This window comes from Scleropages formosus, chromosome 2, assembly GCF_900964775.1.
Source record: "Scleropages formosus chromosome 2, fSclFor1.1, whole genome shotgun sequence".
NCBI lineage: Eukaryota > Metazoa > Chordata > Actinopteri > Osteoglossiformes > Osteoglossidae > Scleropages > Scleropages formosus.
This window is the reverse complement of record NC_041807.1, coordinates 6,722,811-6,740,820: the sequence shown is the minus strand read 5'-3', so window position 1 is coordinate 6,740,820 and position 18,010 is coordinate 6,722,811. Positions and strand designations below refer to the sequence as shown.

Genomic DNA, 18,010 nt, shown 5'->3' with positions numbered 1-18,010 from the left:
TCTCGCACAGACCCAACACGTCGCATCTGATCTTCATCTTCTCCTCCATCAGGTGGTTCAATCCGTTCCCCCTTGCCAAAGACCTGCAGTTGTAGGTGCAAATGGCAAGGTTAGTCCTGTTCCGCGGCGGCTTCTTGGAACCTGAGATTCTTAGCGGCCTCTCGTCGCTCGGATGGCGTACCACCGCCGTGGCACGGTCCGATTGACGTGCAGGGTACTGAGGCCCATTTCTTCGTGCTGTTTTAGCCAGAAAATGACGCCACCCCGCTGGCTAGGCGGGCAGGCCATTGCACCTCTTCAGTTTAGCTAGCTTCCAGCCTCTACAGGATGGACCATACGCCTGCTTCTGCTAAGGCGATCCACCTGCATGACCGATAGTCCGGTACCAATGCGGCATGGTTGAACCTGCCAGGATATACAGAGTATATCCAACCGCCATAGCTACCAGACAGCCATTGCCACTGTTGCGCCACTTTGAGGCACTGAAGCCGATGCTTGTATAGTATGTCCTATAATTGCAGCTGCGCATCAGATAAAATAAATGGTTTTCATAGCAGCCCAAAGAAGGTATGTCAGTGTCCTGGCTTTTTTGAAAGGACAATATAACAGTTACAACACCCACAAAATAGTGTCTGGTACTAGTAACATATTTCAAAATCAACAATCTGACGTGGATGAAATCAGAATGGGTATGAGTGTCATTTCTTAATTGGATGCAATTATGGTATTGGTAGAATGCTGGATGTGAGATCTTGCTGGATATAAGAGTTACAGGTGGAGCCAAAAATTAAACTAGAGGCCAGTAGATGTGCTTGTCTTTATGAAACTGTTAGCTTGGGAAGGTCTTTTTTTTTACCTTTAATGGGAAAAGCTATGGCAAGGACTCACATTTATCTAATTTACAAGTGGTCTATTTACATTTACATTTACATTTGTCATGTCATGTGCCATCAACTCGGGTTCGATCTTGGTGACTTAGACAAATGAATTAAAAAGGGCTCGATTTTTTGCTAGTCTGATGAGATCCTCGAGCGTCCGCCCTGTCATCATTGTAATCGTATCAATCCATCTCATTGGTGGTCTTCATCTGCACCTTGTACCCTTGATCTTTCCAGTCATGACATCCTTTTCCAGTAATCTTTCCCTTTGAACCGTATGACCGAAATATGACAAACACATCCACAACAAGGAAACCTAGCTTGTTGCGCTATTGGGGCTTGTGTGCATTTGTGAAGCTGGAAGCTATGCCGTTGGTAGCCTTGACTACCTGAAGGGCCACCCAAAACGGACAGATTCTAGCAGAGGTGCCAGACTAAATGGTTTCCACCCATCTGGGCAGCAGCAGATGGGCAGTGTTGGAGGCAGAAGATCACACTCCATGTGACAATGGCAACAACATTGAATCTACACTGCTCAGCAGAAAGGCAAGGCAATTTACTTCTGTATCTTACCAAGAAAACTTGATGGGCATTTACATTTATTCATTTAGCAGATACTTTTCTCCAAAGCAGGGGGTGTGGTGGCACAGTGGGTTTGGCCCATGCCTGCTCTCTGGTTGATCTGGGGTTCAAGTCTCGCTTGGGGTGCCTTGTAACAGACTGGTGTCTTGTCCTGAGTGTGTCCAGCCTTGCGCCCTGTGTTGCCGGATTATGCTCCGGCTTGCTGTGACCCCACTTGGGACAAGTGTGTGTGTGCGTGCGTGTGTTTTCTCCAAGCAATGCATACCTCAGCAAAAAATACAATGAGTACATTAGATCACACTGAGTGCATTACATCAACAAAAGGATAAACCTGGATGCAAACTTGTGATTCTAGAGAACAGTTAATTTTCCCAATCCACCACATGAACCAGTATACATCACACTAATAGGTGCATGAAGGGTTACCCATTATTCAGCAATTTCTAAACACAAAATTATTAAACATAAACATTTACACGTTTAAAAGACACTGAAGAGATCAGTGGAGAAGCGAGTCCGAAAGAGGTGAGTTTTGAGACCCTTCTTAAATGTAGAGAGAGATTCAGTAGTTCTGAGTGAAAAGGGGAGATTGTTCCAATATAGGAGTCAGAACCAAAAACCTTTGTGCTTTTGGACCTTTCATGCATGGGACCACCAAGCAGGCAGAGAAGTCTGGTTGGGGTGTAGCAAGTAAATAGTTCTGTAATTTACCAATGATAGGAATTTTGCCGGAGCAACTGAAGGTGCTCAAGGGCACTGCAGCTAGAAGGGGGTTTCAAACTACATCCAAAGTAGCTCTAACCACTATACTACTAGCTCTACAAAAAGTTTAAATGGTGCTTAAACCCACCAAGGGATGAAATGATGACACCATCTCTGATGTCAGAGTCTAAAAAAACAATCAGTGGTGAACAGATGGGGCCCCCAATGATATTTTGGTCTCCTGAGTTCTCTCGGCCCACGCTTATGAGCCACAAACTGCAGGCACTGGAGGATACTTTACAGGTTTACAAAATCAGGTACAGCTCTGACATCTGGTATCCGTTGAACTTGGTTTGGGGACCAAATGGCATGTGTGTATTTTTGAGCGTCTGTATGTAATGTATGTGTGTGTGTGGGGGGGTTCTGAGAATGGGTGGTTATTTACTTGGCATCTGGATTGTTTGTGTGGAAAGACAAGGAATCCATGTGGCAACCTCATTAAATTGCCCCGCTGCCTATTGTTGTCTAATGAACTCCTAATGTAATTGATTCACTTTGTCTTCTTTTCCAGGCCACATGTGCTGAACACAATTAAACCTTCTCTGTTGTAGTTCTGGCAGCATTGCAGTAATATTGTGGTAATACTGTTCTGGAACTTTCTTTTGTTATTCTCTTTTTCATCCTATGGGTGATAAAAGTTAGAACTCTGCCTTGATTTCTGTCTAACAAATCACTTTTACTGTTTCTATTGAAAATTAAGTGCTCAGATGAGGTTTGGTCAAAACACTTTGAGTATCACCACTCCAGGTCACTCTCCAATAGAGAGAGTCTGTTGCTGACTGTACTAAGTGTCAGTCTGTAAGATGATCAAAAGATCTGCACCCCAGAGTCTACTAAAAATGATCACTAACCTACATTCCTGCAAGAGACTTCCATCTCTGGCTGCTTGATGCTCTCATTCATGACAGATCCAATACCTAAAGTCTGTAAGTTCTTGGTTTTGGCTATAGGCAAAGACAATAAATATATCCTCCTATCTATACCTGTTCCCACCGTAATATAGGTATCACAGACATCTATAGCAAAACTGTTCTATTTTTTCCTGCAGTATGGATTCACTGGGTATGTATTCTTAATGTCAGTATGATGTTCCGAAGGAATGTGGATTCCAAAAATATACAGGAGTTCATCAAGGCTGTGCTTTCAATTTTTTCAATGGTTACTGTTGCTTGACTGGATACCTTGTTGAAAAGATGATTTTTTTAGCTGCTCTCAGCATTATGTCCCTCTGCTGAATTATTGAGTAATATTCACCTGACAAGAAATGTAGTTCCCCCTTTTTTAATTTGAAGCATGAACTTATTCTTTCATACATGGTAGATGCCATGTCTAATTACCATCTTCCCCATAATACCCTGCTGCCATCCTAAAGTCTAATTTCCCATTAGGCATCGGCCACAAAATTGTGAATTCTCACAATCACTGAGTCAAATCATTTTTGCCTGGAAGTTTAACGTTTAATTGTGAATTCATTTCCTGCAAATATTGTGTGTTTTTGTGGCTGCATTATTCATTGTTGATAGCAGTCTTCCAAAAGGGTTTTCTTGGCAAGCAGGTCACTAAATTATGCCAGTTCTCTCAAGGGCTGAGCACTGCAGTACCAGCTGTTGTCACCTGTAACGCTGGTGTCACTCAAAGTGGAGAGCAAGCGAGCCAGCTGTTTCTGCAGGGCTCAGACCCTAAATGAAAATCCCATTCATTTCAACATGTTTAATTATACAGTATACAACATTGCCCAGTGCCAGCACTCCCAAAAGTGCTAGAGCTCCGTGCCTGGGTGAGTAGAGTCACCCATCAAAGGGACCTGTTTTTTCATCCCTCAGCTTTAAACTAATCTCAGTTTTGGGGCAGCTTATTGGTGCGACATGACATTGTTGTCAATGAGGAGGGTGCCTCTGTCATCATGGAACACCAAATAAGGGTGCAAGGGGTAATTGGCAGGCTTACAAGCTCTTTTTATCTTTGATGCATCTCCCCTTCTGCTTCTTCTTTTTCAACTCTTTTTCTCAACTAGTTTGGAAGAACGGAGGTGATTGATAATACACTGAACCCAGACTTTGTAAGAAAATACATCTTGGACTACTTCTTTGAGGAAAAGCAGAATCTCCGCTTTGATTTGTGAGTAATGCTTCTTTGTCAACTGAGTTTTTTTCATGAAAAATATCTATATAAGAATAAAGCAGCCTTGCATCCTTCTTTAATGCTCATGATGAATATGACATATTGTGTGTAAAGGAGGGGGTGCGGTGGCGCAGTGGCGCAGTGGGTTGGACCGCAGTCCTACTCTCCAGGGGGTCTGGGGTTCGAATCCCGCTTGGGGTGCCTTGCGACGGACTGGCGTCCCGTCCTGGGTGTGTCCTCTCCTCCTCCAGCCTTGCGCCCTGTGTTGCTGGGTTAGGCTCCGGTTCCCCGCGACCCCGTATGGGACAAGCGGTTCTGAAAGTGTGTGTGTGTGTGTGTGTGTGTGTGTGTAAAGGAGGGGGTGCAGTGGGTTGGACCACAGTCCTGCTCTTCGGTGGGTCTGGGGTTCGAGTCCCGCTGGGGGTGCCTTGCGATGGACTGGCATCCCGTCCTGGGTGTGTCCCCTCCCCCTCCGGCCTTATGCCCTGTGTTACCGGGTAGGCTCTGGTTCCCCACGACCCCATATGGGACAAGCGGTTCTGAAAGTGTGTGTGTGTGTGTAAGTAAAGGTTTAAGTATAATGAAGGGATTCTCGTAATATTTTATAAAGGAACATGTGTAGCTTAAAATAATGTTATGGCTCATATAGAGTCCTTAACTACAGTGATCCACTTCAGTATAACAGAGTGCCTGGTTATGCTTTCAACTACACCTTCCCCTTATCGCTTGTGAGATATGACATTCTGCTTTAGTTAAGTGTGAATGATTTTTAGCGTTCTGCTCTGCCCACGCAGTCCTTTCTGTGCTGTATGTAGACAGCGAAAGGCAGCCTTACGAAAGACAAGTGCATTCCCTTCCCCTGTAAAGCTGTCTGTATTTGTTTTCTTACAGATACGATGTGGACTCCAAAAGTCCTGATCTGTCAAAACATGTGAGTAAGAAAAGGCTGTGTGAGATGCCTGGTGGAGCCCCTGTGAATGGAATCTGCAGTTTGTAATGCATGTTGCTGCTGTTCTGGATCTATGCAAATCCAAACCACACACACACACATTTTCAGAACCGCTAGTCCCATACGGGGTTACGGGGAACCGGAGCCTACCCGGTAACACAGGGCGTAAGGCCAGAGGGGGAAGGGGACACACCCAGGACGGGACGCCAGTCCGCCGCAAGGCACCCCAAGCAGGATTCGAACCCCAGATCCACTGGAGAGCAGGACTGTGGTCCAACCCACTGCGCCACCGCAATCCAAACCATGGTGTCATTAAAAAAATCCCAGTATATTTCCCATTTTATAATAGTAAATAATAATAAGAAAATAATTTATTTTTCGGGGGCGCGGTGGCGCAGTGGGTTGGACCACAGTCCTGCTGTCCGGTGGGTCTGGGGTTCGAGTCCCGCTTGGGGTGCCTTGTGCCGGACTGGCGTCCCGTCCTGGGTGTGTCCCCTCCCCCTCTGGCCTTACGCCCTGTGTTGCCGGGTAGGCTCCGGTTCCCCGTGACCCCATATGGGACAAGCGGTTCTGAAAATGTGTGTGTGTGTGTGTAATTTATTTTTTCCTTGAATGTTTAATATCTAAAATCTAGTATGCTTCTTAAAGTATATATCCATTTCATCTTTTAGGGCATACCCACCTTGTAGAATACAGTATTTGTAAAGTGATTTCCCTTGCGTATTTCATGAAACATGGTGGATGACATCCCTCTTTTAGACGAGTGCAAGAGTGAAAACATCTCTCATTCAGCTATCAAAGCTTTTTGGACCCTCACTAATCTTGTTTTCATTTTATTGTAGTACAACTTTTATATGGCACAACCAGGAAAAAATTGAAAAATGTGTCGACAAAAAGCTTTGATAAAAGAAGATCCATTCATGTAGTTCCTGCAGATGTTAGTGAAATATATTTGGGAGCATTCAAAGATTTGCATAGATCCATAAGACCTTTGCTAATGCTTCAATGTAGTGCTCAGATTGTTGGTTTTTTGTTTGTATCAGTGTCACTAGAATTCACAGTGACATACTGTAAGATCAGCTTTGCTCCTCTGCCTCCCTATGGACAGTATTGCTCTTCTTCTACTACCCTTGGGTGTTTGTGTCTTGTGCTTCCTGTCAAATGATGTGTTCTGCTGTGTTACCACTGCTGCCTGCTCCTCTTCCGGAAGCCCTCCGAATTCAACGTACGTCTCTGCCTTTGTAAACTTCTTTACTGTACAAAGGGCCATAGGGCCAAGCTTCTCACCTCTGATCCTCTCTGAACATCACCCCAACCTATCCTCTGCTGTTCTTTCACTGTTCCCCTGTCCTGTACCCTGCTCTTCCTGTCCTCACCAATTCCTGCTAACCCCCTCGTCCTTCAGGACTTCTTGGGCCAGATGTTCTGCACCCTTGGTGAGATTGTTGGGTCACCAGCGAGTCGTCTGGAGAAGCCTCTTGGGTGAGTACAGAACTATCCAAAAGAGCCTCTTAATGCTTCCTTCAAGCTGTCTGTAAAATCTGTCATGTTACTGATTGCCTATCAGTGTACATATTTGTATCAATGTGTGTGGCAGTGCCACTATTTTCAGGAACATTTGACAATTAAGCTGCAGCATGGAAAGCTGTTGGGCTGATCACAGTGACAGTTTTGTCAGCAGAGAGGAACTAGGATGCGAATGGCTTTTCTGTGTGGCTTTTCTGAAATGAATCAAAAATGAACTGTGAGCAGTGAGGGCCTGGCAGGAGTGAGCTGAAAGACGTTGGTGATCTCCTCCCATGTCTTGCAGGTTTGTTTATTTATCTTCTTGTTAATGTTGCTATGTCTTGTCCAAACCTGATTGACTTACACAACTGCAACATAGGTGTGGGGCCTCTGAAACACAGTTTCTCATTTTTTTATGTATTCACTTTTATATATTTCTCATACTGGTGGTGAGAGTTGAGAGTGGTTGCTGCAATACAGAAAAAGAGCCCAGCCACACACTTACCCACACAACTTGAAAGATACCGATCAGCCACAACATTAAAACCACCTGCCTAACATTGTGTAGGTCCCCCTCATACTGCCAAAACAGCTCTGACCCTTCAAGGTATAGATTCCACAAGACCTCTAAATGTGTCCTGTGGTATCTGGCACCAAGATGTTAGCAGCAGATCCTTTAAGTCCTGTAGGTTATGAGGTGAGACCTCCGTGGATTCAACTTGTTTTTCTGGCACATTCCACAGATCTTCCAGTGGATTGAGGTCTGGGGAATTTGGAGGCCAAGTCAACACCTTGAGCTCTTTGTCATGTTCCTCAAACCGATCCTGAACAATTTTTGCAGTGTGGCAGGACCACTGACATCAGGGAATACCATTGCCATGAAGGGGTGTGCATGGTCTGCAACAATCTTTTGGTAGATGGTACGTGTCAAAGTAACATTCACGTGAATGCCAGTACCCAAGGTTTCCCAGCAGAACATTGGCCGGAGCATCACACTGCCTCTGTTGGCTTGCCTTCTTCCCATAGTGCATCCTGCTGCCATCTCTTCCTCTGGTAAACGATGCACACGCACCCAGCCGCCCACATGATCTAAAAAAAAATGTGATTTATCATACCAGACCACCTTCTTCCATAGCTCCATGGTCCAGTTCTGATGCTCACGTGCCCATTATAAATGCTTTCAGTAGCGGAAAGGGGTCAGCATGGGCATTCTGACCTGTCTGTGGCTACACATCCCTAAATGCAGCAAGCTGCGATGCATTGTGTATTCTGACACTTTTCTATCATAACCAGCATTAAGATTTTCTGCAATTTGTGCTACATTAGCTCTTCTGTAGGATCGGACCAGACGGGCTAGCCTTCGCTCCCCACGTACATCAGTGAGCCTTAGGCACCCTTGACCCTGTCACCGGTTCACCGGTTGTCCTTCCTTGGACCGCTTTTGGTAGGTACTAACCACTGCACACCGGGAACACCTCAGAAAAGCTATTGTTTTGGAGATGCTCTGACCCAGTCATCTAGCCATTACGATTTGGCCCTTGTCACAGTCCCTCAGATCCTTACGCTTGCATGTTTTTCCTGCTTTCAACACATCAAATTGAATAACTGACTGTTCAGTTGCTGCCTAAAATATCTCACCCCTTGACAGGTGCCATTGTAATGAGATAATCAATGTTATTCACTTTACCTGTCAGTGGTTTTAATCGTGTGGCTGATCGGTGTATATAAAATATTTGTTACAGGGTTCAGACATATTTCCCTCCTTGCTGACTTCGCAGTTTGGATTGGGATGTTTAAGTGCAATTAATTAATTTGACCAGCATCTACATCTTGTTTAAATACTAGAGCTTCTGTGAGCAGAAATGGTCTTGTCTCAGAATGCTAGAGGGAGCTGATGAAAAATAGATCATAAGCAAGAGCATTAGTTTGAGTCCAGCAGCAGCCATTTAACTGACAGTCTGTGTTTCCAGCAGTAGACAAATCCCACTGATAGGATGCCCCAATAAAGACTTTCCACTCATTTTCCTGCAATAGCAAACTTAAACTGAGAAGTGATTTTTCAAAGAGGTTCTGGAGAACCATCCAGCAGCTCAGAAGGGGTCTGAGGAGCTTCGCTCAGGTTGTGCTCAGCAGGAGTGGAGAAACTCTGACCTCTGATGAGGACATTGTCGGGAGGTCGAAGGAGCGCTTTGAGGAACTCTTAAACCTGAGTGATATGCCTTCCTTACAGGAATCAGGGCCAGAGGCATCCGGGCTGTCAGAGTCCATTTCCCTGGTGGAAGTCACTGAGGTAGTTGGTAAGTGGCAAAGCACCGGGGATGGATGAGATCTGCCCGGAACTGCTTAAGGCCCTGGATGTTGCAGGGCTGTCATGGCTGACACACCTCTGCAATGTTGCATGGACCTCAGGGACAGTGTCTTTGGATTGGCAAACTGGGGTGGTGGTCCCTATCTTTAAGAAAGGGGACTGGAGAGTGTGTGCCAGCTATCGGGATATCATACTTCTCAGCCTCCCTGGGAAAGTCTATGCCAGGGTGCTGGAAAAGAGGCTCCAGCCGATAGTTAAACCACGGATTGAAGAGGAACAATGCGGATTTTGCCCTGGCCGTGGAACAGTGGACCAGCTTTTTACCCTCTCACAGATAATTGAAGGGGCATGGGAGTTCACTAATCCCGTCTAAATGTGTTTTGTGGACTTGGAGAAGGCCTATGAGTGTGTTCCCCGGGAAATTCTGTGGGAGGTGCTTAGGGAGTATAGGATACCGGGGCCACTACTGCGGGCCATTCGGTCTCTGTACAAATGAAGCAAAAGCTGTGTCTACATACTTGGCATTAAGTCAAACCTGTTCAATGTGGGTGTTGGACTCCGCCAAGGTTGTGCCTTGTCTCCACTCCTGTTTGTGGTCTTCATGGACAAGATATCAAGGTGCAGTTGAGACCAGGAGGGCATTCTGTGTGGGAGTTGGAAGGTGATGTCTCTGCTTTTTGTGGATGATGTTGTCCTTTTGGCACCTCACATGGTTGCCTCCAACGTGCACTGGAACGATTTGAAGCCGAGTGTGAAGCAGATGAGATGAGGATCAGCACCTCAAAGTCTGAGTCCATGGTTCTCTCACCGAAAAGGATGGCATGCCTCCTCCAGGTAAGGGGAGAGAATTTGCCCCAGGTGGAGGAGTTTAAATGTCTGGGGGTCTTGTCCACGAGTGAGGGGAGAAGGGAGCGTGAGATTGGCCGCAGACTGGGAGCAGTAGCAGAAGTAATGCAGTCGCTGTACTGGACTGTGGTGGTGAAGGGGGAGCTGAGCCATAAGGTGAAGCTCTCCATTTACCGGTTGATCTACGTCCCTACCCTCACCTATGGTCATGAACTTTGAGTAATGACCGAAAGAATAAGATGGCGGATACAAGTGGCTGAAATGAGTTTTCTCCACAAGGTGTTGGGACTCACTCTCCGTGATAGGGTGAGGAGTTCGGACATCCGGGAGGAACTCAGAGTAGAGCCGCTACTCCTCCACATTGAGAGGAGCCAGTTGAGGTGGTTTGGGCATCTGATAAGGATGCTCCCTGGGCGCCTCCCTTTGGAGGTATACCAGGCACGGCCAACTGGGACGAGGCCCCGAGGTCGGCCCAGGACCCGCTGGAGGGATTATATCTGAGGATCCCTAAGGCTGAGCTGGAAGAAGTTCCGGGGGACAGGGGCAGCTGGGCCTCTCTGCTCTCCCTACTGCCACCGTGACCCTACTAGGACAAGCGGGATAGAAAATGGATAGACGGATGATTTTTCCACGTGAATGGAATGCAGAAACAAAGGAAAAGTATCCACGAATTTTTCAGATTAGGATTCTTAAGCGCAGAAATGTGATTTAGTTCACTAAAAGCCATTAGAATGTAGCAGGTTACTACTATCACCAACTGAGGTAGGTAATGGACGTAGTGGACCCTGATCATGTGAATAGAACGTAATGGAATAAATGGCAGAAGATGGAATCAGTAGATCATGATGGAAAGAAGGGAATATAGTAGAATAAAAAGATTATAGTGCGATGAATTAAATAATCAGATGACAGTCCCGAGTGCAAAAAGGAGGCATGTACTGAGAACTCCTCATCCTAGGTAGCGTTGCAGTGATCTTGAACCTGTCCTGGAAGCATATCAAATGCTGTCTTCTGTAATGGGAGGATTACTAAGACTGATAGAGAACATTTGGGGATCAGTAATGTCCTATTTTCTCTTTTGTAACACGCTTTCTCTTCCTACTGTGCATACAGACACACATAATTAAACGTAGGAAAATTAAAATGATCTACTCTCATTTCTTCAAGTCATTTCCTACATCCCAGCAGGTGAACAATGATAAATTTTGACATTTTGTTCTACAGTTTCTTACATTTCACAAACATTTTACAAATTACTTAAGGTGCAAGAAAAAAGCTATGAACTTTCATGATACAGGGATTTGTGATGCCAGTTATTTGCGATGCCAACAGGCTTTTGCAAAGGAGGAGAGTATAAAAAGTACATTGAAGAGTATGTTCGAGAGTATATTGGAGAGCATGGGAAAGCTAGAGGAGTAGTTTTGGCACTGTTGTATGCAGTGTGCCAGTGCCAGTGTTAGGAAGTGTGGAAGAGATTTGAGAGTGGCTTTGGGGCCCTACCAAGCTTGACAAGAATCCTTGTGTCAGCGGTGAGGCCAGGAGAGGTAAGGGATTGGACCCAAGTGTGGATGAATTCGTAGGGACAGGCAAAAACAGAGGTTGTGGACATGCATGGGTTTTCAAGGCGTTTCCAGGGGTGAAGAAAACTCAGTAACAGGAGATCAAGCAGGGGTCAGAAACCAGGAGAGTGAAAACTCGAAACAGGGAGACGGTACAGGGAGAAGACCGCTGAATGTCACAAAGCCACATAGGGAGGTATTTGCAAGATTCCGCATGCAATACCAGGATGGCACTGCCTTTATACCTGGCTGGGCTGATTGGTACCAGCTGTTGCCGTTGTGCTCGTGGGTGTGGGCGTGACACCTTGAGACAGAAGTGGAGGCAGAAAGAGGCAGGGTGGGCTAGTAAGGTGTGAAAAACCCTGGTGACCCTCAAGAAAGTGATGAGGAAATAGTCCCAATGTCAACATATTCCCATTCACACTTCTTCTAATCTTTATTTCCCTGAGCTCCATATTATAGGGTTGGATGAGTATGTTGCTACTTCCATTGTTTGTTTTTCCTTGATTCAAGAATTATCTGAATAGCAAAGAAAGTGTGTTATTTGCTAACTTAGAAAGAGACTTAGAAAGAGAATGTGAGTGAAAAACTAGGTCAGATGTAAGGTCATCGACTTTATTTTGGCAAGCTGCTCATAACATCAACAGGTCTCCCTCCGTCCGCCATATTTAAACACCGTAGTTTGACATACTGTTCCAAACTAATTGTTTATGAGAGCCTCAGAGTCCTGGAATCAGTTCAGCTGAGACTCAGACATTGTTTTGGCTGTCAGTTTTCAGGTCAATACGTGAATGATTAGTTTTTAAACGTGAATCCAAACAGATGACTCGATCAATGGAGGAAAAGACAGTCACATCGACTTCCCTTCAAGTTGAATTGATTCATTGTTGCCAGCGGAGTTCAGGTTCAGTGTTGTCAAAATGCCACCCATCTACTTGAGCCTCAGATGGTGTCATGTAACAACAATAAATGTGAATGAAATGATTGACATTGGTGTACAGTGGAAGCCCAGCATTTAAAGGACACAGAGAAATGTGAAACATCAACTGTGGATCCGTTTGTCTTCATCCACAGGTTGTCTACGTGAAATTTGCCAGAGTACATTACTGGGTGGACTCTTGCTTGGCAGTCTACTGCAGAGCTCTTTGTACTTAGAAGAGAAGGTCCCAGATTTAAAATATGAGTGAGAAATCCTTACAACTACTGAAGTCAGACTGGCTCTATGTACAGGGCTGCTGTGCTGGACTAGCCTCATGGTACACTTGGAACAGAACCGATTATGTGGGCAATCGGAAGCTCTCGTAACTGTCGACTCAGCAACATGGTAATTCAAAGAGACTTCTGACCTGAAAGGACAACCTTATTCCATGTGAGCGAGGCCTTCGGGTGCTTATTATTACAGAGCACGTGACAGGGATGTAGCTTTTTTGGGCAGAGGAGTGTGCCTTGCTTTGCCTGTGTAAGCCAAAGTGTTTGGTATGTTTAACCTAATTACTGTGCCTGCACTTAATATACTCTGTGTGTGGAAGGCAGGATCCATTAAGTCACAACCTTAAGAACTGGAAATATTTCTGCAGAAAGCTTTAAAGTAATTACTTCATGAAGCCTGATGTGATGTAGTCTGTGCTTAATGGCACTGTGTACTTGTATAATTACACGAGTCATTAAAGTTATTAAAATATAAAAATACAGCAGTAATGGACATAAGCAAGGTGGACAAGATTTAATAGCAATTAACCTCCTGTGAATACAAATCATCCTTTCATTTATTTTAAAGTTAGCTGTGTCCAAGTCATTAGCTCAAGAGAGCCTCAGTTCGCTGTGCTCTTGTACATTGTTGAGTTGTGGACACAGAGAGAACAGCCTTGTCTCAGTTCCTGTGCATTCCACCTGAAGAGAATAAAGACATGAAGTAAGGTGAGAAAAGGAAAATATGAAGACACTCTATCACATTTGCACTTTTGTTGTCTGCAAAAATGACAAAATGAATTAACAGGATATTATAGGACAATGAATACAATTGAGTATGGGAGTGGAAACCTTCACACTAGTTGAGCATAACAACATATAAAGCAATTTCTTCACTTTGTCCTTCACAAGTTGTATAATGAATGTGAATACTGACATTCACATTACCAAATAAAATCCCAGTAAATGCTGCTTGTAAACTGATAACATTGTGCTACGTAAAAATAAGATTGAAGCTGAAGATGTAGTCAAAGGTTCTCTAATCATACCCAATAAACTCACCTGTTTTAAACTAGCAAAGACCTGTGCTATAAAAAGAGAACCTTAAAGCAAATTACTGTACATTTGGACAGGAAAAATAAGAGGCATTTAGAAGACTGGTAATGGCTTTGATATTTACTGTTCCTGACTTAAAGGCTACTTGAGTCTCTGTAGGGACACCACTGAAAAGGGTGGGATGCCTTGTTCCTGTTTGGAATAAGAGTAGTTCTTTATGCCCAGAGCACTGAACAGTAGTTAACAATTAAAATAACTGTAGACAAAAACACAGTAAAATGAAGGATAATTTTCAGTGTGCGTCTTATAGACACTGAAGCAAGAGTTTCTGTGAATTCAGTGAATCATTTCCATCAATGGGGAAAGTATTTACATTTATTGATTTAGCAGATGCTTTTCTCCAAAGTAACTTCCAATGAACACTATGTAATAGTATCAGACCACACCTTATTCACCCAAAGTCACTTCCAGTGAGTCACTTATCCATATATCACTAAAACACACTTTCTGCCTGTCACTCACACACACACACACACGCACCATGGGCAGTTTTTGAGCTGCCAATTCACTTGAACAGCATTACATTTACATTTATTCATTTAGGTTACGCTTTTCTGCAAAGCGATGTACATGTTTTTGGCCTGTGGGAGGAAAGCAGAATGCCCTGTGGAAACCCATGCAGACACAGAGATCATGCAAATTCCACACAGGCTTAGCAGGGATTGGACCCACGCCCTCTCTCACCACCCAGGCACTGTGAGACACCAACGCAACCCTCTGTGCCACCATGCCGCCCCAAAAAAGCAAAAGAGGCCTAAATTAACATTTAGGTTAGCTTTAACCAGCAATTGTAATTATAAATATAATATGGGATAAATAAAACTTTTCCACCGAACTGGAATATGTAGCATGTGAAACATGCTAGACTTGTATAACTGTCTGTTCTCTATAGTAATTCTCTGTAGTAGAACACGGTAGTTGTCTGTAATGGGACACGCTAAGCCATGCCATGCCAAGCACTGTGAGTTGCAGAATTACTCAAGGTACTGTATCTGCTGCATCCATGTGGAAAAATTGTACTGTGAAGCTAGAGGAAACACAAACCCTGTTAACTCAGCAGTGAACCTTATCTTGGTTTGTTTATGCTCTGCAATAAATCAGAAAATCTGATTTTATACCTCCTTGCTGTTCTGTGTTGCACGTGTGTGCTGTGTGTTCTCTTTCCAATCCTGTAGGAGCTCTACCATTCTGGAAAGATTTGATTGAGGTGGAACTTCTCCAACTGGACATTTCTTTGAGTGGGCCAGTTGTCAGTAGCTAGACAGGTTTCCACAAACCACAATCAGCAAAAAGGTAATGAAGGAAGATCTGTGTCTAAAGCATTCTCTCTAGAGACAAGGAGTTGTCTCTGTGGAGACCATGTAAACTAGGCACACATCTCCATGGGCTTATATTAAAAAAGCCACCCAGATGATTGATTTCTTTCATTTGCTTGGCAAATATACGGCAGGCTTTGCGCTGATATTACTTTCTTAGGGAAGTATACAAGTAACAGTATAATTGTATAGGTGTTAGAATTGTTTTTTAAATAATTTGTTTAGTTTACATTTAGTTGAAACATCTGCTTATTCCCAGCTGCCTTGAATCGAAGGGAACAGACAAGCCAAAAAGCACACATGCTGTACATTATGTATCCATATTTCTCTCTCCTCTTCAGTGGTGGAACTAATAGTTTAGCCTGAGCTTTAAGTGTGTAGTTTGGGCTTCTGTAGAGTAATTATTTCATTAATTTGATCTGCATGCTACATCACCTTTTTGTCACCACTAATGTTGTAATAATTATCAAATTGTATTCATTTGCCTAAAAAATATGCACAGAATATGAAGAAATATCAAGGTAATGAGAAAACAGATTTATAGTAAATTCTCTAAACAGTAGCTGACCTTAGAGCAGAGGTAAAAGTGGTGTTGCAGTTTGCGCCAAACACCAGCTTCAGTCTTGCTTGGCTTCTATGTCCAACCCTTGTCCTTCAGTCTCTACGTGGTGCAAATCTTCCTGTTGGTATGGGTACAGGACTATTTCTGACACATGGTTTGGCCTTTGGCAACTTGCAATTGTTAATGCTATTGACATATGCAGAGGTATACAAATAGATAGATTCAGCTGAGTTCTTGTTGTGAGCCAGTAGAGTTGCCTTTTTCAGACTGACATTTGGCAATGATAAGAACCTTATTTTTAGCTTCTGGAGGGAATGGCATTTAGTTATCTGCCTGAAACACTCAGAAGTCTTAGGTCTTCATTAATCTGTCTTGTTATTTGCATGGGTAGCGAGCCATGCACATAGGTGACAACTGATCTGGTCTGTGACACATTTACAGTACCCTTGAAGACTGGCTATACTTAGTTTTAACATGTCTGTATAAAAAATTAAATATGCAAGCAAGAGAGTATGTTTCAATGGTTCACATTGCCGTGCATTCAAGCTGGTTTCCAGGCATGATGAAATCAGATGTAAACACAGGATAGACTTAGCTTTTTTTAGCTGCAGTTCTTCCACAGAGCAGCTTGTCTTTTTCTCATTCTGCCACAGACATGTACTAAAGTCTCCATAGATGTTAAAAAAAGAAGGTATAGACGGAATTAGGGGTGCAGTGGCGCAGTGGGCTTGGCTGGGTCCTGCTCTCTGGTGGGTAAGGGGTTTGAGTCCTGCTTGGGGTGCCTTACAATGAACTGGCATCCCATCTGGGGTGTGTCCTTTACCCCCTGGCCTTGTGCAATGTGTTGCCAGATTAGGCTCTAGTTCGCTGTGACCCTGCTTGGAACAAGTGGTTTCAGACAGTGTGTGTGCGTAGAAGGAAGTACAGAGGCAAAGTACCACCTCTAATAAGAAAATGACCCCAGTCCTCATGCTACCCCTGATTTCCATCTGAAGGTCCCATATAACCTGCTCCCATTTTCCATTCAATGATTCCCAAAAGGGCGTGGTGGCACAGTGGGTTGAACTGGGTCCTGCTCTCTGGTGGGTCTGGGGTTTGAGTCTTGCTTGGGGTGCCTTGCGACAGACTGGCGTCCTGTCCTGGGTGTGTCCCCTCCCCCTCCAGCCTTGCGCCCTGAGTTGCCGGGTTAGGCTCTGGTTCCCTGCGACCCTGTATGGGACAAAGCAGCTCAGAAAGTGTGTGTGTGATTCCCAAAAGGGCTGCTCATTAGCTGGAAAGCTTTCTGGTCAGTTCATGGTTTGGTTTAACCCTTGTTTATATGGCTTCTTCCATGCAGGGGCCATTCAGTGCACTGTAAGTGTTCAAAACAACAGTATCTACACTACATGAATTCTGTTGCTGACATTACAACATTGGCAATCTGCCTGGAGTCCAGACTGAAGACCGGGCTTTGAAAAAGTTGGGGTCAGAATAGACAAGTGTTGGATGAATGCTATGGTAGATGCCATTTTCATCCTGATTACTGAATAACAGGAATGGCATATTGTAAAATTACTACCTCAGAATTCCCTTCCCCATTGCCCATCTTAAGCAGCTCTTTGATTTATGGCCTCTACTTTTCTTCAGGTGACCAATTCTCTCACATCAACAGTTGTGGAAAGAGCTCCACATTTATTAATTCTCTGGAGATTCAAAGCGTGTAATTGCTTTCCCCTTATTATCATTACCATTTAATGTGATTACTCTTACTGGTTGGCATTAGTTGAGTCAATTGGTGCTTCTGCAAGAAGGTGGGGCATTGGAGTAATTGGAGATGAATTCCCATTCCTTAGACTGTCAGGACTCTGTGGAGATGTCTGCCTGCTTCCATTAAAAGAACACGGTCAGTCACAGGCCTGGAATCAGATTATTGGCCTCCCACTTGAACAAGAGCAGCTGAATGCCACTATATAGCTATATAGAGGATCTGGACCAGTCATGCTGAGGCCCACACAGGTTGTAGGGCACACCTTTCTTGGTATTGTTACAAGATGTATGTCTCTTGCTCATACTGTAAACACTTGTTTTTCCCCACAAGGGTTTATGCTGCTGAAATGCTCTGACTGTGGGATGTTCTAAGGCAAATAAATGGTTTTATGGAAGGGTGAGGGGTGAATGGAGGCATGAAGAGTAGGTGTCAGGGCACCATGGAACCAGATAATGAAACATAGCGTACTGTCAGAGCTGCTGCCATTGGCTCTGAAGGTTGCTTCCTCAAATCTCACCTACTGCTGTAGTACCCTTGAGCAAGGTACTAACACTAATTCCTCCAGTAAAA

General features: G+C 44.2%; 1 protein-coding gene across 3 annotated transcripts in view; it reads left to right on the top strand.

The window, feature by feature from the left end:
• Positions 1–18,010, top strand: part of LOC108938188 (copine-5-like) — a 115,922-nt gene that overhangs the window by 38,992 nt on the left and 58,920 nt on the right. Inside the window, exons 4-7 of one of the 3 annotated variants that reach the window (XM_018758554.2) lie at positions 4,237–4,340; positions 5,235–5,274; positions 6,503–6,517; positions 6,698–6,774. In XM_018758554.2, the coding sequence (XP_018614070.2) occupies positions 4,237–4,340; positions 5,235–5,274; positions 6,503–6,517; positions 6,698–6,774 (236 nt within the window). Of the gene's footprint in view, positions 1–4,236; positions 4,341–5,234; positions 5,275–6,502; positions 6,518–6,678; positions 6,775–18,010 lie in introns of all 3 variants that reach the window. The other 2 variants (XM_018758552.2, XM_018758553.2) reach the window with 2 other exon arrangements.